A 26,056-nucleotide genomic window follows, 5' to 3' on the forward strand; every position below is an offset into this window, starting at 1 on the left:
AAAGTTGTGCCTGCACTATCATGAAATAATTGCTAAAAATGTAACCAGAGACAGAAGGAAGCTAAGAGATAGCAAACGCTCAGCTCCAGAGATTGTTAAAAGAATGCTTTGTTAGAGCAATCCCATTGGCCTTGTACTTAGTCGCCTCCGTATCACAACGTTCCTACCTCACATGCGACTGTGGTTAGGTCTGCATGTCCGCAGAACAGTTTCTGGATTCAGGACAACGCCGAAAATACCCCGGGAATAAGAGCTGCTGTCCGTAGTCAGATTGCTCCCTTCCAACCGTCTCCGTTCCCCTTCTCACTGCTCTCCTTAAATCCTGTGGATTTGGGCATTTTAACTGGATTGTTGCGGGCCTGGTCAGAAGTCAGGGGAGGATGCCTTAAAGACAGAGGCAGCTCACCTCCTTGCTAACCGCTGCCAGGGCAGTGCTATGTTTTCGCATATTGACTCGGCCCTGCCCCCCAAACAGAGGGAGCCCTTCCCAGTGACAAGGTAGAGCTGGGGGTTGGGCTTTGTGGCCACCAGCATCACCGGGGAGCCAGTTAGAATCGAGGACTCGCAGGCCCCGCCCAGCCGTCCTGCCTCAGAATCTGCAGGTTAGCCTAACCGGTTTGGCTCAGAGCATCAGCCTGCAGACTGAAGGGTCCCGGGTTCGATTCCGGTCAAGGGCATGTACTTTGGTTGTGGGCACGTCCCAGTGGGGAGTGTGCAGGAGGCTGCTGATCGATGTTTCTCTCTTATCGATGTTTCTGACTCTCTATTCCTCTCCCTTCCTCTCTGTAAAAAAATCAATAAAATATATTTTTTTAAAAAGAAAAAAAAAAGAATCTGCAGGTTAGCCAGATCTCTCAGGTAATGCCTAACCACAGTTTTGAGGAGCCCGCGTCTGAGAAATTTCTCCGCCATCATCACCTGTGAACAAACATGCGCGCCCATCCATCCAGCCACCCTTTGCAAGTTAACAGTTTGATTTATTCAGTAAATGTTCCATCGTGTCCTTTCACATTCCACACAGTAGGCAGAGGAGCTGGACTGTTCTGAGAATAAGGATTACAAATGATACAGTGTTTAATCCGATGATAACTGTGCTTCGAGCAATTAGTTAGAAGATGCTGGCTAATTGACAGAGGTGTTGAGGAATTAATTAACACTTTGAGCCTTTCACATGACAGGTGTCCTATCGAATTAGAAGTTAATATTGTCTAATTAACTGTTTTGTTGTGATCTGTTTTCTCATTTTGTTAAAAAAAACACATCCATTTATTTGACTGTTAATCTGTTTAATTGCCTTAATGCTAACCTGCGATTAAACACGTCCGGTATTGCCTTAATTGCCTTAGAGCATCTTACAAACTGTAGCACTGTACCAAAAAACTGTGATGCATTATCAAAAGCTAGAATGTTTGATCAGATCTCTCCACAGAAAAAGCTTATTTTTTTCTTCACTCTGGAAACTGTAGCACCTTTGGCATATCTTTGTATTGTTGGCTACTGTGTGATTTCTAGCTATTTGTGCCTATGCCAATCACAGGAGATAGGCAATATTTTCCTGTTTTAGGAATACAAATAAAGTTTACATCTTTTGGTCCTTAAATGCCAAATATAGAATGAACATAGCCATTTACATGATACATCATTTAAAAAAAACATTTTGGTGACAGTTTCTCATAAGGGAGAGTGGGATTCAATGAAATTTCTGCAAATGAAAATCCACATTTCAGCAAGCTTTCTTCTTTGGGTTTTTCATCACAGGCTCATAAAGGTGGAAAAGAAGGATTGAGATACTTCTTGTAACGCCAAGATTGGACAGCCTTTGATTATAGTTATATATTTTAGGACAGAGTACAGAGAATATTGTATGTGTGTGTGGTTAGTGGAATCCTTCACACACATCTGCATTTGTGGGTGTTATGATCTAGGTTCCTTAGCTAGATTGCTTAGGTTATATTAAAAAGATTCACAGTCAAATGGATTGTCCTTTGAGACAAATTCTGGGATTTAATCTCTGAAAAGTAGCAAACAAAATTCTCTATTACCCACTGTGTTCCAACTTTGCCTAATCCTCTTGGAATTATTTTGTTCTTATTAAAGAGACTAGATAAGCCCTGGCCGGTGGGGCTCAGCTGGTTGGGCATCATCCCATGCACCAGAAGGTCGCTGGTTCAATTCCAGGTCAGGGCACATGCCCAGGCTGTGCACTCAATCCCAAGTAGGGGCATGCAGGAGGCAGCCGATCAATTTTTCTCTTTCACATAGATATTTCTCCTTTTCCATCCCTCTCCCCCTAAAATCAAAACTATTATTTAAAAAGAGACTAGAGCCGGGAACCTCAGCCCAACTGGGCGCACACTCGATGGATGCCCAGGGTTCGACGTGACCTCGGACCAGCCAACCCATGAGCCAGAATCTGGGGCGGGGGGGGGGGAGGGCAAAGCTTGTCCCAGAAAGTAGTTGTGGTGGGAGAGCGGTGAGTCTCCAGAGTGTGCCTAATTCCCTGCCGCCCCACTGCCCCGCAACTGCACGCAGCCATATCCGAGGAGAAGCCCAAGGAGGGAGTGAAGACAGAATGACCACATCAATCTGAAAGTGGCCGGGCAGGATGGCTCAGTGGTCCAGTTCAAGATTAAGAGGCACACCCCACTGAGCAAGCTGATGAAGGCCTACTGTGAGCTGCAGGGCTGGTCAATGAGACAGATTAGGTTCCGGTTTGATGGGCAGCCAATTAATGAAGCAGACACCCTGGCCCCGTTGGAGATGGAGGATGAAGACACCATGGATGTGTTCCAGCTGCCGACAGGAGGCTCACGGCAACTGGCTGACTCTTGGGATGTGGTCTGTAGAGGGGCCGGCCAACTTTGTCACCGACCTAGCATTTGCTGTTGACTAGTGAACACGTGACCATGCCGATCACCAAGGAGTCTGCAGGAACCGAGGACATCCACAAAAATTCCTTTCCTCTCTGCCATACTGTGGTGCCACTCAAAACTGGCTGCAGGGGCGAATCCTTACCTGAACCGGGCCAGCCAGTGTCGTGTCTGCTTAGGAAAATGAGTTGCAAGGTTTCGGGGGTTTGTTTTTGCTCTCATTTTTGTCTTTCCCCCTCTTACAACATTTCCCCGAAGCTTTTTAGTTTAGACGGGGATCTTACCCCCCTGCTTATTCCACTGTAGAGAGCTCACATCCATCACCAAAGTGGGGGTGCTTCTGTGGGCACATTTTGGGTCATTGTGGGGAGACAAACTTCCACTTAACTGTTTCTTGTAGGTCCACTTACTGTCCTGTGGGTTCTTTCAATGCTAAATATTGCAAGTTTAAGTTTGGTGAGAATATGGTAAAGTTGAGGGGGGATACTGGAATGCTTTTTAAAAGGTGAAAAGAAAAATAACCGAGTCCCTCAGTAGCACAGGCCTGGGCGCTCTGTTCCTCCAGTGTCCCCTGGGGTAGGGCCAGGCCCAGGGCCCCTGGTCGTGCATGGCCAAAGCAGGGTGCAGCAGATACTGGCTTTTCTTTTAAAATTTTTTTCAATTACAGTTTATATTCAATATTATTTTGTATTAGTTTCAGGTGTTCCCTTCCAATACAGAGGAAAGCAATTCCCATATTTCTCACTTGTCAGTAGTATTGTGGCCTCAGATCTCTTCCAGTATTTGCTTCTGGTGAATAATTATGGTCTCTCTATAAAAAAAGTACGATGAAGTATTGCTGATGTTTTTGTGTCAAAGAGCAACTTCAAAGTGTGGTTACAAATGGGCCCCGTGCAAAGATGACTTCTTATTGTTCTCACGGACTGTGCTCTGCTGTTTCCTGGCATTGGCTGTGGTTTCATTTCTGTGAAACATTTTGGAGCCTGTACCTACTAAACGTTCAGTTCTCCTCCTGCCCTTTTGTATGGAACCCCTGCTGCCTGACGGCCCTGCTCTGCCTTCTTCTGGTACCTGGACAGTGCGGCCTGGACCATCATCTCTTGCTTGCCCAGAGTCTTGCCTTTCCTTTGTGTTTTGCTGTTGGGGTCTGGATGTGGTGTCTGCTGGCTCTGCTGTTTGTTCACAATTTGTACATTCTTTGTTGTCCTTTACTGTAAACAGTAAAGATAGTTTGATATTCTGTTTCTTGTATTAAAGATTGCATTTGGGGGGAAAAAGAGACTAGATAAAAATCTATAAATGGTGGAACCAAAATCTATCACCACCAACTTGAGGTACTTGTCTTGCCGAGGCAGAAGCATTATCTTTCTATAAAGGACTGCTAAATTCATTTATGCAAACTTACGTATTTTGAGAAATTACTGTGTACCTGGACTGTCCTAGTTGTTGGGGTTTAATAGTGAGTTATGCATAATCCTTGGTCTCCTGAAATTTATTCTTAAGAGAGGAAAGCAGATATTATTCATTCAGAAAGATGTATCATTATTACATGTAAGGTGACTTGAAGAAAAAGAATAAGAGAACTTGATTCCAAGTCCCTCTAAGGAAGTGATATTTGAGCTAAAATCCGAAAGAGGAATGAATCAGAGGTACATGTCATGTATTATTGAGTCACTTGTTTTAAAAAGCAAGCACATGGGAGGGATGCTGTTAAATACCAATTTTTTGGCAAAGGAGTGGCCACGATGTCTCATGTGAACGGCTTTGTTTTATGCAGGCGAAGCTGTGTTGGGTCAGAACTGGTCGACTGGCTTCTGGAACACTGTCCTTTCGTCCAGTGCAGATCCACGGCCATAGGGGTCTGGCAGCTCCTACTGGACATGGGGATTCTGTCATCAGGTTAGTAGGACATGCTTGGGAGGCACAGAATCATTATTTTATTAAGTGACCAGACCAAAATATACTTGATATTCTAGTTATCTGGATGGACATTGGTTTTTCAGATAAATATTTGCATTCTCTCTTATTTTATACATAAAAGTGATAGGTCATCTTTTGATTGTTATTTCTCTCACACCTTTTGTGAAAATAATTAGGTACCTGCTGATTCATAGACATCTGCCTATAAGAGTTGTTCGCTTACTCCCCTCCCTTCTCTACTCTAAATGCTGCTCGCAATTTTTTTTTAATCAGTGACATTTTTAGTTGCCCTAAATGTGTGATTTATCTTGCCGTACTTAGAATTATCATCAGAGACTGATTTTATGAGTGGAATGTGTATGCCATTTTGATTGACTAAGTAATCATGAACAGTTAGAGATATGACCTATAAAAATTAGCTGTTTAAACAGAACAGAAAATTGCTGTTAACTGGAAACTAAAAAGATAGTTGATATCTCTTTTTTTTGTTGTTGTTGAGCCCAGGGTTTTAGAGAATAGGAGTGATGCAATCTGATTTTTTTTTTTTTAGCTCTTTCACAGAGATGCTGGTTGGTTAATGTAAAGCCCTCTCCCCCCCTTTTTTCCCTCTAGGTCAGTGGTCGGCAAACTGCAGCTCGGCAAACCGCGGCTCGCGAGCCACATGCGGCTCTTTGGCCCCCTGAGTGTGGCTCTTCCACAAAATACCGACTTCTGCGCATGGGCCACGAAGTTTCAATCGCACTGTACGTGCATGGTATTTTGTGGAAGAGCCACACTCAAGGGGCCAAAGAGCCGCATGTGGCTCGCGAGCCGTGGTTTGCCGACCACGGCCCTAGGTAATAAATATTGAGGGCCAGAGAACTTAGTAAGATTTAGAAAGGCATAACCCAAGTCCCACTGTGGAAGAGTGGTTCAGATGGGGGAAGAGGTATAATCTTAGTGAGTTAATAATACCTGCTTCTCTTTTTTAGAAAACCAGTTAGCTACCTTTGAGCAATGTTATCAACTTGCTTGAGAGATTCCACAAAACATTTTGTGTTAATATTTTTTGGAAAAGTCTCCAGTTCTGATTCCTTTAAAATGGTGTTTACCAACCTTGATAGTGTTAACATTTTGGGCTAGATAGTTCTTAGTTGTAAGGGGCTGGCCCATACATTGTAGGATGTGTAGCAGCATCTCTTTCTTCCACCCACTAGATGTCAGTAGCACCCCCTAGCTGTGACAACCAAGAACATCTCCAGGCATTGCCAAGTGTTCCCTGGGGAGGGCACAGTCACCCTGGTTGAGAACCACTGATCTAGAACTTGCCACCATGGTGTACTTGTGTTCCACTAAAGTAATTACATATATCAGTCTACTTTGGGACTCTAAAGAAATGTCTCCTCACTATCTTTGAATAACTATAGATTTTACCTGTCCCTAAAGCAGAAAAGTGATCAAATATGTGTGAATATGCTGGTCGAAGCTTCAAATCATGAAAATAGATTGGTCAGTAAATCCTTTTGAATTCAGTAGAATTGTGAACACGAACAGATTTAGACTGTGATTGTAGTCCCATCCCTGGCGAATAGTACTTAGTGATGCTTTCAGCTTAGTATTGGGTTTATGACTCTCTAAATAATATACTTTAAAAAACTGATCCACACCTTTTTTTCTTTCCAACAGTGGACCAGCATTTATACTTTCAGGACACTTACGTTTTCTATCAGTTTTCATCGGATGAATGTAGCTATCTATACTGTGAATTCGAACGAGAAGAAGAATGGCAAAATGGTGTCAAAATGTTACTGCAGCTTGTGCCTGTCATTCGCACCAGAGCTGGCATCTGTGAACTGTAAGTGGATGCTCTTTCATTCTGTTGTTAAATTATTCTCACGTTAAGAACATTTACTGTGTCTGGGGACTGTTCTTTGCTCTTTAAGATGACCATCTCCTTTAAAAGGTAGCTGTTCTGGTCCCATTTCTCAGCTGCAAGTTCAGAAAGGTAAAATAAATTGCTTAAAGTGAAATCAGCTATTAAATGACTGACTTAATATTCAAATCTCAGAAGTCCCTGCCTTGCCAGCTACACTATGCTGCACCTAATTTAATTATTGCTATATTAGTAGATGATCTAAATTAGAAATAAACATGATTTGACTTGAGTTGAGAATAAAATAGTAACTCATATCTTATTCACTACCCAAGTCATGACTTTCCTAAGAAAGAGCTCAACAGACATTTAGGAAAATAATCTAGAAGCAACATTTGGCAAATTAAAACACCAGTCATAGCCCTGGCTGGTGTATTCAGTGGTTAGAGCATCAGCTTGTACACTGAAGGGTCTTGGGTTTGATTCCCGGTCAAGGGCTTGTACCTGGGTTGCAGGTTCAATCCCCAGCCCTGGTTTGGGTGCATGTAGGAGGCAACCAATTGATGTCTCTCTCTCACATCCAAATGTTTTCTTCACCCTCATCCTACCCTTTCTCCTTCTCTCCCTTCCTCCCTTCTACTCTTTCTAAAAATCAATGGACAAAATATCCTCAAGTGATATTAAAATATAAAACACATGAAGATACTGAGTCACTATATGATTAAAATGAATTAAAATTAGCTCGTTTTAGAAAAGGTTTGTGAAAAAAGACTTGTCATGATATGGCATTCTGACGGGGCATTGTGGGGAAACAACAACCAAGGACATACTGCGTGTGCAACTCAGGTAATAAATATTGAGGGCCAGACATACTGTGTGTGCAACTCAAAACTGTCCACATCATTAATGACAAGCTTACTTAACTGTGGTGTATTGCAGATTAAAAATTTCAGTTAATAACTTTCACATATTTAGTTTTTAGAATGTATTCCCAAACTGTTGACTCTTTCAGTTAGCTGGGCAAGTAGTATTATCCTCATCTCATGGGTAAGAATGTAGGTTCTAGGAGAAATACCTACACCCATAACAAAGATAAATTACCCTTGTTAAAAAGAACAGTTAGCCCTGGCTGGTGTGGCTCAGTGATTAAACTGTTGGCCCCGAGGGCTCTCAGGTTCCATTCCTGATCAAGGGCACATACCTGGGTTCAATCCCTAGCCCAGGTCACGGCACATGCGGGAGGCAACCAATCATCAATGTGTCTCACTCACGTTGATGTTTCTTCTTCTCCTCCTTTCTCCCTTCCATTCTCAAAATCAATGGAGAAAATATCCTCCTGGTGAGAATTAACAAAATGGAAAAAAAGACAACACTGAACAGTTAATATAGGCTTTTAGAAAAATAAGTATCAGAATACTAATGAGACACTGGGCTAATGGAAAGTTTGATTTTAGAGAACACATTTTATGTCAGGAACTATGCTAAATGCTCTATTTCACTGGTTCCCAACCTTTTTTTGGCCATGCCCCACCTAAGCATCTCTAAAATCCTGATGCTTCCCTGTGACATATAATTCTTATTATTAAAAAAATGAACTCCTATTCATGTGGAGGAAGCCTAAAAGGTCATTGACTTGGTCTAAACAAGCTTCCAAAGAACATGGCATCCATGAAAGAGAAAAATAAAAGAATGAAAGGACAGTTGAAGTACTGAGGAATAAATCACTAAGAAATTATTTTTAGAAATAATAATATGAAGTGATATGAAAAAATAGCAAATAAAGTTTCAAAACATATATTAGAGTACTGAAATGCATAAACATGTCACAATATATATTTATATACTGTGCATGAGGCCCCTAGAACCGTGAGAAATACAAAAATCCACTGTTAACAACTCATTCTCGAATTGTCCCCTTAAAAATAAAATTGCCCCCCTGTGGGGCATGTGCCCCACGTTGGGAACCACTGCTCTATATTCATTATTTCATCTTCAGGTGAATCCTGTAAGACAGTTACTACTATTTTTCCTATTTTGTAAGTGAGGAAACTGAAGTCAGGTAGCCTGTCCAGGGACATACACGTGCGTGGAGTGTTTAGGATGTGAGTGCTTGTCTATCTGACTCTAGTGCCCATGCTTTTAGCACCTGCTCCCTGGTTCCTAAGCGGTATGGGGGTCATTCTAGCTACCCTTTCTGAGATGTTACAAATGGAAGCTATAAAAATGTTAGACTGACTCTGAAATGGTTACGAATTCACCACCACTGTTTACAGAGGACCTTGCAAGGGTAAAGCAACCTTCAAATATTAACTCCCCACTCAGCTGTCTAAGTACAAAAAATGTTCTGTAGTGTAATGTGCTTTTAATATGGGTCAGAAGTTTCCTGAGAAAAGCCAAGGAGCCTTTCAATAAACTTGAACCAGCTTTCTAAGAAGGAGTGGCCTGCTTCTGAAGCTAGAGGTGGCTGTGCCTTGCTTTGGCTCTGGCATACTTTAGCAGCTCTTAACCGTTCCCCGTCCTGAGGGCAAGATGGAACTGTGTGCACCCCCATGGGCACACCTGAATGAATGGGGGCACAAGGGCAACTGAACTCAACTTGCAAGCAGGCCTCATGCCGTAGCTCCAGTCCTTTCTCCTCACTCTGCAGACTAGAATGCCAGTGAGTGAGGTGACTGTATATAGGGACATCCTAGGTATCTTGTAAGTTCTGAAAAGGAAAATGTTTTAAAAAGTGGGGTCTTAATATTTATTCCGGGTTATTTCCAATCTTATGTCACACTGGTCCCTGAACACAAATGTCATGCCTCTAGAATTGAGAATCACTGTAGCGTGCCTTGTCTATCAGCAAACTTTTTATGTCGGTGTGAACATGCGCATTTGGGAGTAGAAATTCCTCTGGGAAAATTGGGTCATTAGGAAGTTATGGGTCTGTCAGTTCCACATTATAAGTCCTAACTATAAACAGATAAAATTACTGAACCACTGCAAGTCTCTTCTGGAGAGAGAGGACGTGCATTTTTTCCTACAGTAGAGCTATAAGCCAACTGCTAAGCTATGGTAGAATGTTTTCAGCCAAATTTTGGGAAGCCAGACTTACAATAAAGCACAATAAGGAAAAAGGTGCCTGGAGACATTGCCCTCTCAGTTGTCACAGCCCTTTCTGTGGTTTCATGCATGTGATCCTGTCATAACTCCTGCTCTTGCCCGGTGATCCACGTTCATTCCGCCCGCCCCACACCCACGTGTTCCCTCAGGCCCATAGGATGCTCTGCTCTCCAGCTTCTTTCTTGTCCAGTCAAATTCTACCCACCCCTCAAGGGGGAGCCCAAGTCCTACTTTCACTGCAAAACTTCCATGATGTCTCCAGTCCCTGTCTGTCTTTCTTTTAGTAACTTACTGTTCTTACTGTTTGTATCAAAATCTTTTTCCATTTTTCTGTCATTCTTAGTCCTGTCCATTCAGCTTTTTATCCGTTCTACTGAAATGCCCTCTAACGGCTGCCGGGTTCACTAATCGAGGTTGACCACTCAGGAGCAGAAAGCCTGTCTCCCGGTCCTTCTACTGACCTTTGTGATATTTGAAGGCTACTAAGGTCAGCCATGCAGTTCTCCGGTCGGCCTCACTAATTTGCTGTCTTCTCTCCGAATCTCTTTAAAACTATGGAAGGAAACTACTTACTATCTCTATGTGAATGCACCCTGTTCTGTACAAAGGTATTTTGAAAAAGAAAAGTGAGGTTTTCCCACTTTAAAGAAACATATAAAGCAGGAAGGAAAATGGAGCTGCTGCAGGTTTCTGGGCTAATGTAAGGCAACAAAATCCCTCCTCTACACAAAATAACGCTTCTATCCAAACTGGGGAGATAATTTGAAAGGAATGAGTGACTCAGTTGTCAAGGGTATCAGACATGGCACCTCATTCAAACGGAAAGTCAGTCAAGTCTCCCAGAATGCACTTTGTTCCAGCTCCTTTTCTTGGAACTTCTGACCCATATTAAAACCTGGGTGGGGCGGAGGGTGGGGGAGGAATTGCTGAAGTGACAGAGTAGGGAAAGGCAGCCTAATGACCCCTTCAGGGCGAGTGGGACATTTCTCTCCAGCTGAGACTCTGTGACTCTGTGACTCGGAATTTAGGCTGCAAGGAAGCTTCGCTAGTTCAATTCAGCCACCATTACAGGTGGGTGTGGAGGTGCTCAAATAGCCGTGCCTGTGAGCCCTGAACTAAACTCTGCCAATTACAGGACAGTCAGCATTGATGCCGTTTTTAGAAGAGCTGTAGAGGATTGCTAAAATCAGACTCCCGCCACGCTCAGACACATCTAAAGAAGAATGTAGCTTTTTTCGTTTTCTTTGAACAGTCTGTCTGCTCCCCAATAGCCTGCATCCTGCTGGACAGCCAGACGGAAGGACAAGAAGTCCGTGTTGTTAACCTGCTCAGTAAAGGCATCCGACTGAAGTACATTTACAGGTCCCTGTAGTTAGCTGTTAGCATATGTTGGTGAAAAGGCTGCCTCTCCACACCCTCTCCGGCTCCTATATATAGGTCCTGCTGGAAGAAATAAAATAGTTTGTTATTTGAATTCACAGTAACATTTTTGTCTTGTGTCTGCTTAATCAACATGCCGCGTTTATGGTCTGTGATCTGTTTCTGTGTTCAAGGAGTTCCCCTCCTTGACAAATGGAGAGCAACTGACGTAGTTGTTTTGCCCAAGCTGCCCTGGCAGTGACAACAATGTTTTCAGAAAAAGAAAACAGACCAATACACCTCATGCATACAAGCACAGAAATCTTTCTCAACAAGTATTAGTAAATGGAACCCAGCAATGTATGAAGATGATCATACATCATGAAAAAGGGGAGTTTATCCCAGAAATACAAGGATGGTTCAGCATTCAAAAACTAATGCAATCCACTGTATTCACAGTCTAAGAACAAAACTGTGGAGTTTATGATAAACTCCATAAATGCAGATAACGCTTTTGAGAAAATTCAAAATTCATTCATGATAAAAAAAATTCTCAGATAGCTAGGAATATAAGGCAACTTCCTCCACCTAATAAAATCTTTTGTTTACATGATGCTTAGTGAGAAAGAATTGTCTTTCTCTATTAAGATTGGGAACAAGATTAATACATCCCTTCTTATCACTTCTTTCCAGTACTGGCCAGTGCAATAAGCAAGAAAAGTAAAAGGTATACAGATGAGAAGAAAAAACTAAAGCTGTCTATCTTTGCAGATAACACAATTATATATATAGACAATCCCCTAGAGTCTACAAAAAACTTACCAGAATTAATAAGTGGATTTAGCACAGTCACAGGATACAAGGTCAATATACAAAATTCAATTATATTTCTGTCTATTAGGACAAAAAAAAACCCCACTATGAATTACTTAGGTGTAAATGTAAAAGTGTGTGCAAAAGGTGCCTGCCAAACATTTCAAAAGCCAAATGAAATAAGACAGAGAAGTGGAGGATGCATCCACGTTCATAGATTGGAGGCCTCAGTATTATTAGGATGTTAATTCTTTCCAAACTGACCGATCTTTCCAATGGCAGCTGCCTCCTGATCATTGGCCTCACCGTATCTGTTAATAATAAAACCTACATTTGGAAACATTGACCTCTAAACAGGGAGTGTCTCAGAGCTCATTCTTGAGACTTTTTCTCTCTCATCTGGATGTGCCCTCACCAGTCTTGTATTTGATATCAACTCCACAGTGGTGACCTCCAGATTTATGTCCTTGTGTCCCCTTAGCACCCAGTATACACTGGAACCTCCCACTGTCCTGTCGTCTCCGCTCCTTTCATTCTCTTTCTCTTCCCTAGCTGTTCCATGTCCACCTGACAGGTAGAAACAGCATGAGAAACCCATCAGCATCTTTCATTTAGGAAATGGTGCTGCATTAACTCTTCCTAATTGAGGAGCTCAACCTCAAGTGGGCCATTGGTACATCCTAAACCTACCCTTTGTAGTTTTGACTTTCCTAATTGGATCTTCATTTTACGATCTTTGGGCAGGAGGAAATACTGCGCGAGTAAACAAAACATTTTTTTAGTGTTTCGCAAAGATGTTTTTCATGATGGAATTTGGCATAAGTTTTGTGTTGGGATCAAAGGTGAAGAAAATTTCCATTTATCACTTCAAATTGTTTATATAAAAATGACTCTGAAGTCAGCTGACGTTAATCTTTGCTATTACTCATTACCCCTTCTCCCAAGGAAATGCTAAATCCTCCCAAATTTCCATTGTTTACACTCAAGGCTTATTGCAGGTGTGGTAACAGATTGCTTATCTTTGTCAGAGTGTGTCAGTGTTTAAGAGTAGTACAGGAATTTTAATAAAAATTGAACTTTTAGGTCCGGTTGTGCTAGCTTTTGAATTGTAGCTGTTTAAATATTCAGGATTAATGCTAAAATCCTCAATGTAAAATATACAAAGGAGATATCAGTAATAACTAATTTTATTCAGTTTTAGATGAGTGTGTAACTATGTACCCCGGACTCTAATGAAACCTGTCACATTCACAATTTACTACTGATGGATAACTTTCATTTAGAAGCATAACTAGTAAGAAGCCTGATGCTATGAAGAAGTATCTTCTCTTAAGAAGGTTTAAGAGGTGTTTATATTCATGATATTGAAGACCTCAAGAAAAAATCCAATTCTCATTTTCCTACCACCCCAGTTTTCCCTTTTGTCATAGCATTTGCTTTAGTAAGAAGAGCAGGCCTGTCCAGAACGTAGGTGTTAGGGGAGGGTGCGGATGGGACAGTACTTGAGTGCTGGGTCTGACGTGCTTCTCACCAGCTTGGGGTCAGTAGGTATTGGATGTGGTAGAGGTTGAGTCTGTGCTCCTTGAGGAGTGTTCTCTTGAGGACTTGCTGGCAATGATTTCTTAGAAAGAAAATGCTCATATCTGGCCCAGGAAATGTTTCTGAAAGAAAAAGTCCCAGAATACCTTTCCTTGCCTGACCATCAGCAGGTGTGAAATGGATTCTGGTTGTCCCAGGAGAATGTGAACTGCGCCATTTCCTTCTGAGCTTGGTGGAGGAGCCCTCCTCCTGCCCAAGACTAATTTTTCTCCCCGGCTTCCTCGGTCTCTCGTTCCCATTCTCTCTCTCTCTCTCTCTCTCTCTCTCTCTCTCTCTCTCTCTCTCTCCCTCCCTCCCTCCCCCCCTCCCCCGTTGGCTATTCTCCTTCAGTAACCAAATGATTCTCTCAATCATAACAAGAAACCAAACCCACCTTTGGTTTTATGTTTTCTAGTTACTTCTTCACTCATCTCCTTTGCTTTATAGCAGAAGTTCATGGCTTTCAGCCTAAAACCCAGATTCTTTAGCAATAACAGATGGAGCCTGACTGGTCTGGCCTTGGCTTTACCTCTTGCCATTTTTCCACTTGCATGTCCAGGTCACCCTGACGCAATTCTAGGGCCATCCTTACCCATCAGAAACTCACCCTGGATGTCACTTCTCCCAAGACACCTCTGACAATCACAGATTGGTCTAAGTGACTCTCACTTGGTTACAGAGTATCCTAAAGATAGATTTTGCTACATCTACTGGGTATTATGATTTTTTTTCACATATTTTTGTGCTGTATATTTCCTGTTTGAAAGATTCCTATCTTGGTTCTAACAGTGTCTGTGTCCTGGAATTTCATTAGCCCCTAGCAGCAGTAGTCTGAAGTCCATCCTAAAAATCATGTTTCTCTCAAGTTCCTTCAAACCAAACAGACCAGGACAGGTCAACATGAGCCTGGCTGTGGGGGGTTTCAGTGGGAGGTAGTGGACAGGCCTGCCTGACATCCTTTTTTCTGTAAGAATTCCGATTGGAAGACAGGTGTGTTACCCACCCTCATCAGTCCCAATCCAGAATATCTCTGTTTAACCCATAGGTTAATGTGTAGTATGTATATGAGGCACACTCAGAAACAAATGAAAGCCTCTGAGATGGCAGTAGGAGCATTTTACACCAAAGCTGACTGAGGCCACATTTCATATTGTTAGATGTGTCTGTCACGTGCAGCATCGGCAACATCGCCGTGCCCAGCAGTGCTGGCTCAGCAGTCCTGGAAGGAAGGTCGTGAGTGACTTCTCAGCGGGATTGGCTGGTGCCAGTTATGCACAGTCTCTATCTCCTGAACAACGTGACTCCAAATGTTTGTCTATTTTGTGGTTGTTGGGATGCATTTAACACATTTTTTTTTCTGTAGGAACAATGTTGTATGTTGTGGTAGCCCTTGGCAGCCCACATATGCTATTCAATATTGCGACATAGACAGAACTAGAGAATTTTAAAAATTAGATCACATACAAATGATAATAATATTTCTCTAAGAAAATGCTTCCAACCTTCCACCGTGGAATACCAGGAAACCTCTTCCACTTTTGAAAAAGAAGTAGGCTTTTCCAACTCCAAGATGGTACTGATTTCTCTTGAATTTTGAGGCACAAATGTTTTGATTAAAGAATCTTCTAGCTCATGTATAGAATTACAATAAGTTTTCTTTGTGAAAACTTCATTGGAATAATAACCTCAAACCCATTATACTAATTCTCATGAAGACATTTTCACAAAGAGAATTCTGGGAACCTCTGCAGGGAGGCAAGTTAAATCCAAGTTGCTGGAGATGATGCTGGGACTGGTATGAAACTACTGCCCAGATCACGGTTCCTGTGTGCTGCCTCCTAAGGCTCTTTATTGGAAATCAGCCACGCTGAGCTGAGAGTTTGTGTTGAGAGACGTTCTTGGGTGGGGAACTTCTGCTTCTTTTCTTTTGCCTTATGAGTTGTGTAAATGATTGTCAAGCAGTTGCCTAGGTTGGGTACTGACATTAAGGCTATGCTAATTATTTTTTAGAAAAATATCAGGCGGTGGGGGTAGTAATTATGCTGCTGTTATTTAATATATTTTCAAAGTTACCAGATCTTTGGTATTAGGTATAAGGAAGTCAGTCTTGTTGGATTTTAGTGACATAAAGGTCACTGAAAGGAAGACCTGCTGCAGGGAGCTAGGAGAATGCGTGAATAACTGGAGGGAATAGTTCTTGGGTATAAGCAGAATCCTTCAGTTGACTTGATGAGGTAACTAGTTAATATCTTGTGCAGCAATACTCCTGAGATGGTAGTTCATAGCAGAGCATTCCTTGAAGTTTAAGGTACTCAGTGAATATGCAGTTGTTCCTGTGGAAAATAATGCCATGAATAATAATATAAGAATAAATTCTGTGTTTCATGTACCCACAGCTATAAACCTACGTTTGCCCCATCCTGTCTTCAACAAATAGATATTGAATGCCTGTCGCACCAGTTTGTGTTCTAAGTGTTGAGAATGCAACAATGAACAAAACAGACAGAAACCTCTACTCCCACAGAGCCTTCAGTCTAGTAGGGGAGGACAGAATTTCAACAATGAACAGATTTATGTTGGTTAAAGGTGGAAAACTTCATGAAGAAAAATAAAATGGGAAATGAGGGCTATGGATGTGGGTCAGCGAAGGCTTCTCTGGGAAGTTGTCAGGGACTTGAAGGATGTGAGGAGAGGAGCAATGTGGGTATCTGAGGGATGTGGGTATCTGAGGAAGGTGTTCCAGGTCGAAAGGACAGCTGGTGCAGAGGCTCCAGGCAGAAGCATCAACAACAAAGCAAGTGTGGCTGGAGGAGATAAGAGAGGGAGGAATGAGAAAACCACCAGGAGGCCAGATCCCAAGGGCTTCGTAAAGACTTTGATTTTATGCAGAAGGAGATGGAGAGTCATTTGAGGATTCTGAGCAAAGGAGGGGCATGATCTAACTTGCATATTAATAAGTCCACTCTGGCCCCAGGGTCCAAGTGAGAGATTCTGTGGCTGGACCACAATGGTAACAGAGGTGGTAAGAAGTGGTCAAATAAGAGATACACCTGGAAGCCAATAGGATTCCAGGGTGCATGCAATGGGGATTGTGGGTGGGTGGCTGTGCTTGCGGGGAGAGGAGAGAAAATCAGGGCTGACTTGCAACTAGGAGGATGGACTTGCTGAATTTGTGCCTCAAAATTCAGGGAAGTCTGTGGGGAGGGGAGGATTTTTGTTTGTTTTTTTTGGTGGGAGCTGGGTAGAATGATAATATATCCAGTTTGATAGTTAGAGGGACCAGGGCAGAGGACCACAGGCTTTTGCCACTCCTGTGTCTTCTCAACTACCCTTAGATCAGTGGTTCTCAACCTTCCTAATGCTGCAACCCTTTAATACAGTTCCTCATGTTGTGGTGACCCCCAACCATAAAATTATTTTCGTTGCTACTTCATAACTGTAATTTTGCTACTGTTATGAATCGTAATGTAAATATTTGATATGCAGGATGTATTTTCATTGTTACAAATTGAACATAATTAAAGCATAGTGATTAATCACAAAAACAATATGTACTTATATGTGTGTTTTCCGATGGTCTTAGGAGACCCCTGTGAAAGGGTCGTTCGACCCCCAAAGGGGTCGCGACCCACAGGTTGAGAACCACTGCCTTAGATAGTAACCTCTCCAACTTTTAAAGACGTCTGCCCACAGCACTAGGACTTGGGTTCAGGCTTGGGCTATTGTTAAGCAGAGACATTGAGAAGCAACCATGAACATGCTTAAAGGGGTGTGCCCACTGGGTGGGAGCTTCCTGCTGGCACACACCCTCAGGGATGGGTCTTTCTTCCTGGGGTCACTCCTTTTCTGTCTTAAGTCAACTTGTCGTTGCCGTTAACTGGGGATTCCAGCCCAGATTTCTGTGTTTCCCTTCCCTAGCCACACTCGGAACTTCCCTCTTCCTCTCCTGTCCACTGGGCAATACATGGGGAATATGCAAGTATTGCAATTGAGTCTTTGCTTTACTCGCCCTTGCCCCACCTGTTTCATTATCTATTTTGATCTGATATATGACAACGTTGTCTTCACTGGACTGCACTGATGTATATTTACATACATAAAATAATCAGAATTCATCTACATTTTATGAAAATACATTTGCTGGGGAAAGACGGTGGGGTATTCCTGGGCATTTTGGCATCAAGCTGAGGCGGGACCCAAGTGGTGAGGAAGACAAGTAATTGAGGGTTAGCCTTCTCTCTTCCTTTGCCCTTTTCAAACTTCTACTGTTTGCCCATTCCCACCAGTTCTGCTCCCAAGACTCCCCTTTCCAGCAGGCGAGACACGGGTGCCTGCTCATGCCAGGGGCATGGGGCACATTCGCAGGAAAGAAAGGGTGTTTGGCAAGGCGGGAGGAAGGGGATGGCCACAAGGCGACCATGGAGCTGAGCTGTGAGGGGCGCGGGCAGGAGGAAGAGGAGTTCAGTGTAAGTTATGCTGAGTTCTAAGAGCCTACAGATTCCCCACGTGGGTGAACATTCCTGGAATTGCCACCTAGAGCCCCTTTGAAGGCAGATGGAAGAACAAGGGGAGCTCGGGCAGAAGAAAGATTTGGGAGGTCCTGGGCATAAACTGTGCTGATTGAGGCGATAAAAGTGGGACAGGGGCTGCGGGCAGCTCGCTGGAGATCATCACCCGGCTTTCCCCAGGCATATTTCCTTTAGAAACGCTTGTGCTGAGGCATGTTTTGTGCTGGAAGAATGATGACAGATAGTTTTGCTTCTGAACAGGGACTACATTATTTGCCACTGAACCAGCAACTTCTCAGCCATCACTCATGAAGTAGTCATTATCAGTCACAAACACAAGGGCTTCCCTGGGAATGTCGAGTTTCTCTCAGAAGTTTGTTGAAATGACATTCATGACAGAATCTGTGGTGCGACATACCTCACCCCACCAACTGCCCCAGGTGTCTGCAGGGTCTGAGAGGCAGGGGACAGCATGAGCAGCCGCCCTCTCTGTGGACCCAGACGGAGTATCCAAGCCCTTGTGATGTGCCCTGGTGTCTCGGTGCGTTTGGTGCTTCATTTCCTGACAGATCTGTCAGTCACCTCAACTTAATCATATAAATTTGGTTTGGCGGCTGAGGTTATAAAAGATTGCAAATCTCTCCTTAGTATAACTTCATGTATAGGAAAACGGTTTTAAGACCTTTTTTTTTTTAAAAAAAAAATGCTTTTATTGATTTCTGAGAGAGGAAGGGAGAGGGAGAGAGAGAGAGAAACATCAGTGATGAGAGAGAATCATTGATCGGCTGCCTCCTGCATGCTCCCTACTGGAGATCGAGCCTAAAACCCAGGCATGTGCCCTGACTGGGAATCGAACTGTGACCTTCTGGTTTCTGGATAGACTCTCAACCACTGAGCCACACTGCCCAGGCAGGGAAACCTTGTGAATAGATCATTTTAATAATAAAACTCATTGTTTGGAATATTCATCATCCATGTAACTTGGTTTTGGGGGAATACGGTAAATTATCATGCTCAGTTCCCATTGTTTTTATGGGCAGGTCATTAGGTAATGTTTGAAACACTTTGCTGCATAAGTAATTAAGCTATCGGACAACACCCACACTGTTTCATACCTACATCATGCAATCCTTATAAAGGGAGTAGTTTGTAACTCACTGCTCTGGAAGGGTATGGCTTGTTTTCTATAAAAAGGTTTAATAACATGTGCAGAACAGGAAGCCAATGTCAGAATTGATCTGACCAGCGTTTATTTTCTTAAAGAGCTTCTTAGCTCCCCTGTGAGCCGGGAGCCGCCCTCCTGCCACTCCGGCTAGCACCCCAGCCGGCCCACTGCTGCCATTGGCGCAATTGAAATCAATCACTGGACTGCCATCCTGATAACGCCGCTCCGCAGGGCATTACCACCGACCCCTCCAGTTCCACAGGGGAGAAGGGATTGCTTGTGGAAATGGACCTTGGAGACAATTTATATATTCGATAGCATTAGTTAATTTTTTTCTTTGACCAAACCAAGAGAAAGAATGCAGTTCTATAAGATTCGTTTTAAAAAGTAGATCATTTTGTACGTTAGTACATGCGTTTGTGCAGTTAACATTTTTTCATGAATTACATTAGAAAGGTGATTTTCCTAAACAAATCGATCTGATACTTGTGTAATATATGTCTCTGTAGTGATTCAACATATGCATACACTTTTTTTTTTTGCCTCTCAACTGGGCTGTCTCTCTTAAAAAAGAACAAAGGGCTTCTTCTGCTATTGTTTTCCACATAAATCCTGTCATAGTGTTAGGTCTGTAATAGACCATTTCAGAATACATCTGTTTTGGCTGGAACTCAGATGTAGTGGAAAATTCATGATTCATATTTTCAAAATCTGGATTTCATTTAGTCTAGAGGGAATGTTAGTGCTTAACCAGCACATATTCACAGCCACTTATGCTTTGTGTATGCCCATATCTGTAAATCCAGTGTGCCGGGGTTATGTTGTGAAATCATTTGGAGAACAGCACTCTATCTTCAGGATTTAGCTGGTGTTTTGTGAAGAGGTTCTTGCTGACTGAATTTGAAGGGACATTTGGGCTGCAGCAGAACTGAGTTCCCATGGCACTACCGACACCATGTTATTTGCTTGGGGACTTTGACTAATGTATTAAACAAGAATAATTAGACAATCATGTATTAAACAGTGGGAATGCCATGTGATTCCCCATAACTTGGTAGATAAATTTGAGTAACCAGAGCTGAAGGGTAATTCATTCTTTGTTTTTCAAAGGTCCCATCGGAAAATTGAAGACTCGGAAGAAAGCAGTGATGAAATTCTTGCGCGTCTAACGTCGGCGGTAAGGCCACGCGCATTCCCTCTGAGGGGTGCGGAAATAATGAATCCAGGGCTTTTGAAGGGAGGCATTTGGACGGTGATGTAGGGACACTTGCCCTGTGTTTGCTCATCATTGTGGGAGGCCCCAGTCAAGGCGAAAGGAGGCCCCGGCATGGACTCGCTCTGCTTGGTGCAGCCTGTCCATCAAGACCATAGATACTAGTATTCTTGGCGGAAAATTTCTGGAACCTCCATGGAGGCATACAATCTGATTTTTTAAATCAACATGACTCAATCTAGGGAAAGTTGTGGCCTGCTGCACAAAGGAGAAAAGACTGTGTTTCATTAGGAAAAAAACAAAACAAAACAAAACAAAAAAGCAGAATTACCACAACCAACAAAAGGCCAGGTTTTTAATGTACTGGAATGCAACATTTTTGTTGTGTTTTTTAAGGCCAAGAATCAGAATTGGTAATTGCCTGTTGGTTGAAGAATCGTTTATGCCCACCTTCATAGGAAAGCTAGCGGTGGTCACTGGCCATGGGCTGCAGTTTTGAAGGGCCCTGGCAATCCTTCGCACAGAATCTTCATCCACTGGCTTGGCTTTCGGGAAGCTGTTTTAGTCTTACCAAAGACTCTTTAATTCTGCTTTAACTTTATTATTGGAATTTATTATTGTAATTGCTGAAAATCCTGCTGGATTAGGTTATGTATGTGGTGAAACTGATCTTGTACAGTTTTACACACCAGGTTGGTGTCTGAGCATAGCTTGAAAGTTAGAAGTAGCCTTCCCTACTCTTCTTAAAACGTAGCTTAGAAAAGTAATTTTTGACTAAATACAGTGATCTGTGGTATAAAACTTCATGTGAAATGGAATTTTGACAGTATATTAAGAAAAACTATTTAGCATGACCTTTGCAGCTTACTTTTACTTATTTATATAAGTTATTTTATTTTTTTCATCACCATTTATTCCCTCTATGCCCTCTTCCACCACCCCAGCCCCTCCCCCCACCATTTATTTTTTATATTGAAGTATAATTGACACACATCATTATATTCGTTTCAACATAATGATTCAATATTTGTATATATTGTGAAATGTTCACCACAATAAGTCTAGACATCTGTCACCATACATAGTTACAGAATTTTTTTCCTTGTGATGTGAACATGTAAGATTTATTCTCTTAGCAACTTTCAAATATGCAATACGGTTTTATCCACTAAAGTTACCATGCCGTACAGTGCATCCATGACTTATTTATTTTATAACTGGAAGGTTGTAACCCTGACTCCCTTCACCCATTTTGCCCACCCCTGCTTCTGGAGATATAGATATAGATATATAGATATATAGATATAGAAATATATAAAAGCCTAAGCGACCGTTACGACTGAATAACCAGAACAACCGGTCAACCAGTTGCTATGATGCACACTGACCACCAGGGGACAGATGCTCAATGCAGAAGCTGACCCCTGGTGGTCAGTGTGCTCCCACAGCCAACCTCCCGATCAGGACTGGGCAAGACGGCCCCGATAGGCCCTGATTGCCGGCCAGGCCTAGGGACCCTACCTGTGCACAAATTTCGTGCACCAGGCCTCTAGTATAGATATAAAATCACATTTTCTTTATCCATTTATCTATTGATGGACACTTTGGTTGTTTACATATTTTGTAAATAATGTTGCAGTGAGCATGGGGATGCAGATATCTTTTCTAGTTAGTGTTTTACTTTTCTTCAGATAAATTACCTAGGTGTGGAAATGATGAATCACACAGTAGTTCTATTTTTAATTTTTTGAGGAGCCTCCATTCTGTTTTCCGCAGTGGTTGCACCAATTTACTTTCCCACCAACAGTGCCCAAGGGTTCCCTTTTCTCCCCATCCTCGCCAACACATGTATTATTTCATGTCTTTTTGATAATAGACATTCTAACAAGATGTGTGATATTTCATTGCGCTTTTGATTTGCATTTCTCTGACAATGAATGATGTTGAGCATCTTCTCACAAACCCATGGGCCATTCTGTGTGTCATCTTTGATAGGGCTCTAGCAATCCTTCACACAAAATCTTTATCCAATGGCTTCGTTTTCTAGAAAATTTTTCTAGCAGTTTAAAATATGGACCAAAGAAGAGTGCCTCATGGGTGCAAAATCACTAAAATGGCTGCACAAAGGTGAAAAGACTTTATTCAAACTTGAAAGTTTTGGCTGTCTTTTAAAAAGTCCTCATTCTTTAAACCCCAATAGTTTATTTCTTAGTCCCAGTTTAGGTTCATAAAAAAAAATCCTGAAACTCTACCCTGGAAGAAAACACAAGTGAGTTTTCATAGTAAAGGAACATGAGAAGATCGTGCATGTTTAGAAATACTAGTAAAAATGGCTTTATAAATGAGTCAGATTTACAGTGGTTGAATTTATTCAAACATGACCAATATATAAATGGTTCAGTCATGTTTCTGGTGATTTTCAGCAAAGAGCTACCCTCCCAAGTGCCTGATGTCCACAAACCTAAACAATAAAACTCTGTAAGAAGTTTTCAGCTCATGGGAAAATGACAGATGTAATAGAATCCTTCCGTTATAGAAAGTCTACAGAAACACTGGACATTATTATCTGGAAACTGTTTCTCTGTTATATATACAGTTTCTGCCTTAGCGCCTTAGCTTCATTTCTAATTTCTTCTGACCCTACGAATTTTGTTACCTTGAAAACTTTCTCTTTTTCATTTGCTATGAGTCTCTATTGGTCTGATAAAGCTGGTGGGCCGAGAAGGGCCCTTCGACGACATAGCCTCCCAGTTCCCACTCTTAAAGTTCTGAGCATGATTTTATTTTTAACCATGCATCCCTCCAGTGTTCATGATAAAAAGAGTACTCAGAATTGATAATATGGCTTTTATATATTTGTATTGCGATGCAGGGTAAACAAAAAATAGGGACTAATTTACAATGAGTTAAGTGTTGCTTTCAAAGCCATAATTCTTAGGATGTAAATTTAGGAAACATGTTAAACGTTGAGGCATTGCAAAGAACTGAGAGTACTTGGGAAGCATCCAAAGACAGGAAACCAGAAACATAGAAATCTTTAAAAGGAGATAAAAACTGATTCTAGACTTCCGTCTCTTGCTTCTTTAAAAGCAACATCCCAAACAATCGCTATTAAACTAGTTCTCTTTCTTTTGGCTAAATTTTCATGATGGAAATTGTAGGGATAATTTCTCTATAATTCTACCTTCAAAAACACAAACATCTTATCTGGACTTGAGTAAAATTCGTGGATTTTGTTCACACAGACTAATTGTCAAACCATCAAGCTGATGTGAGTTAGGCTAAGATGTGAATTTCATGTGTCAGATGCCTGTTTGGTGGTATGGTTACATTAGTGGCATTTATGAAAGGCTAAGGGGCATGTGGTGTAGTACGTTGTGCTGCTTGGTCCTATGAAATCAGCCATCACTTGGATGCTGAAAGAAAACAGTGTTGAGTGTCTACAATATAATACTAAGTTGGGGTGATAGTGGTGGAGAGTTTGTGGCCAAATCTTGAGAGATGATTTAAAATTACAAATCAAGTGTTCAGAATTTGGAAGAGAGGTCAATGAGGATGAGAGCAAAACCCAATACTCTGGGACCACTTAGCTAGACACTCTTACACCCTCCTATTGCTTCTCAGAGCAGATTTAGTTTATAATTTTCATCTGTTTCAATTTCTCGGCATCTTTCTGCTCTGTCCCATCACTCATGTTCACCGATTCATCCCATTTGAAGGTAGAATCCAAGCTTCTGATGCTTTCAATGGCATTTTCTAAATTCCTTCTCATGGGGTCTTTGAGTGCATTACCAGTCCTCTGAGAAATACCGCTGAGCTAAAAAATCTTACTTGCCAATCAAACCCAGATTATAAATGAAGGTGTCTGCTGTAAGTTCTAGAAGACCATGAAGCAAATGAAGCCCCTAGAAGCAAGTAAGCCATGTTTTTGGTGAAAGTGTTAGAAAAAAAGAAACCTGCTTTGGGATTTCTTTCTGTGTTTCTCTAGAAGGAAAACAAAAGGGAGGTGATTATTACTAACTGCTGCATATTGTCAACTTCACGAAAACATTTTTCCCTGCTCAGTGTCCAGAAATTGTGATGTAACACTCCCAGTTTTCACGTCTACTGTGCCCTTGTTCTCGCATGATTCCTAGCATTCCTTCTAGGTCTTGTTCTCACTTTTCCCCCATTTGGGATCCTGCTTGACCCATAAAACAGATCTGATTTCACTTTCATTCACTAAGGCCTGCCCTTAACTTGGACCTTTGATTTTTCTCCCAAGTCCTCTTTTCCTTACAGTTCTCTTGGGAAATGGTGGTTCCTGAGGCACAAGGAACTGGGTCTATTGAACAATCAGTTCTGAATCGCTGAGTGCATGACGCTGTGAAACTCAAAGATGTCGACTTTTCAAGATTTTCTCTCTTGTCAGCCATCTCCTTCCTCTAATATTGCCAGTTCTTATAGTTCGCTTTCACCCATTTAAAACCCCTCTTCTTTGCCATGTCTAATCTTTCACCTGAAATTCAGCTGTGTTCTTTAAGGATGTGTCTGTCACAGGATGCTATTTCTACCCTTTCTGGGTCCAGGAAGCATACAGTGTCCAGGATTTTAGTAGTTTGTACTTCCCGATGAATCTGCAAGTTGGATTTGATTCATTGGAGAATTTCTTTTTCAACAGTAGTATCTGAAGATAACAGTGACAGCTTTTTAAATCGGAAACTTTCCAGTTGGTACTGATTCAGCGAGCAGAAATAGCGTGGGATTTGGGTTTTGATGAATCTCAAAAAGTTAGGCTTTTAGAGACTTACTTAAGAAACCTTATGCCAAGTTAGCAAGGTCTAGAAATAACCTTAGGTTAGTCAACGTGGGGAGAATCTGTCACATTTAATACATGATGAGCACAACCCAGTGATGATTTTCACCACATATAGAAATATGTTTTTAAAAAATACGCACCTTTTGCCTGGCTGTCTGCCTTTTCCTTTCTGGGGAATGGAGGAGCGGAGTGTAGTTAATCTCCCTTTTCTTCGCCTGTCATAGACCTGAGCGAGCATGTTTGTTCAGAGAATAAAAGTAAGTTACTCCCCCAGGGAATGACTAACCTTCTGTCTGGCTGCCACAGGATCATGAACATCTTGTTACCTTATATTTCTTATCTGTAGGGAACATAAAGTTCCTGCTTGGAATCCTTAGCCTGGCTCCAGCTCTTCCAGTGGCTTAAGAGCATCTCTGTGATTTGGAGAAGGGCCAGGTGGATTGAGTTTTTAGAGAAAGTGTCAAGTGAGACCCTAGAAGAGAGATCTGGTTTCAAGGAGTATTTATAAAGCACCAGAGGAATTGTAGCACATTTCTGGTGTAGTATTCCTTGTTCCTGTTTTTCAGAAGAAGTCATGGGGCACATTAGTGTCCAAAGGGCCTTGAGCTGAGGAGCGTAGGTCTCTGGGCCTATTGGAGTGCTCTCTCCCCCTCCCCCCATCGCCCTGTGGGAGCACACATAACACTTCCCAAACCTATGATTGTCAATACCCGAACAGACAACCGAATGGAATATTTCTATCATTTGTCAATAAAAAAATGCATGTATGTTCTAAGTCTCTTGCACATCAGAATGATTTTCTTCATCCTGGAAATCGGCCTCAAATTCCAAGATTATAGATGTACACACACAACTTTTTAAAATTAATTATTCAG

General features: G+C 42.0%; 1 protein-coding gene and 1 pseudogene across 2 annotated transcripts in view; both read left to right on the top strand.

The window, feature by feature from the left end:
* RAPGEF5 (Rap guanine nucleotide exchange factor 5) overlaps nucleotides 1-26,056 on the top strand; it is a 196,304-nt gene that overhangs the window by 41,494 nt on the left and 128,754 nt on the right. For both annotated transcript variants that reach the window (XM_023753857.1, XM_014455916.2), the window contains exons 4-6: nucleotides 4,648-4,769; nucleotides 6,456-6,624; nucleotides 20,281-20,347. In XM_023753857.1, coding sequence (XP_023609625.1) covers nucleotides 4,648-4,769; nucleotides 6,456-6,624; nucleotides 20,281-20,347 — 358 coding nt within the window. The remainder of the gene's footprint in view (nucleotides 1-4,647; nucleotides 4,770-6,455; nucleotides 6,625-20,280; nucleotides 20,348-26,056) is intronic.
* LOC106697180 lies at nucleotides 195-3,496 on the top strand (annotated as a pseudogene).

Source organism: Myotis lucifugus, unplaced genomic scaffold, assembly GCF_000147115.1.
Source record: "Myotis lucifugus unplaced genomic scaffold, Myoluc2.0 scaffold_52, whole genome shotgun sequence".
NCBI classification, from domain to species: domain Eukaryota; kingdom Metazoa; phylum Chordata; class Mammalia; order Chiroptera; family Vespertilionidae; genus Myotis; species Myotis lucifugus.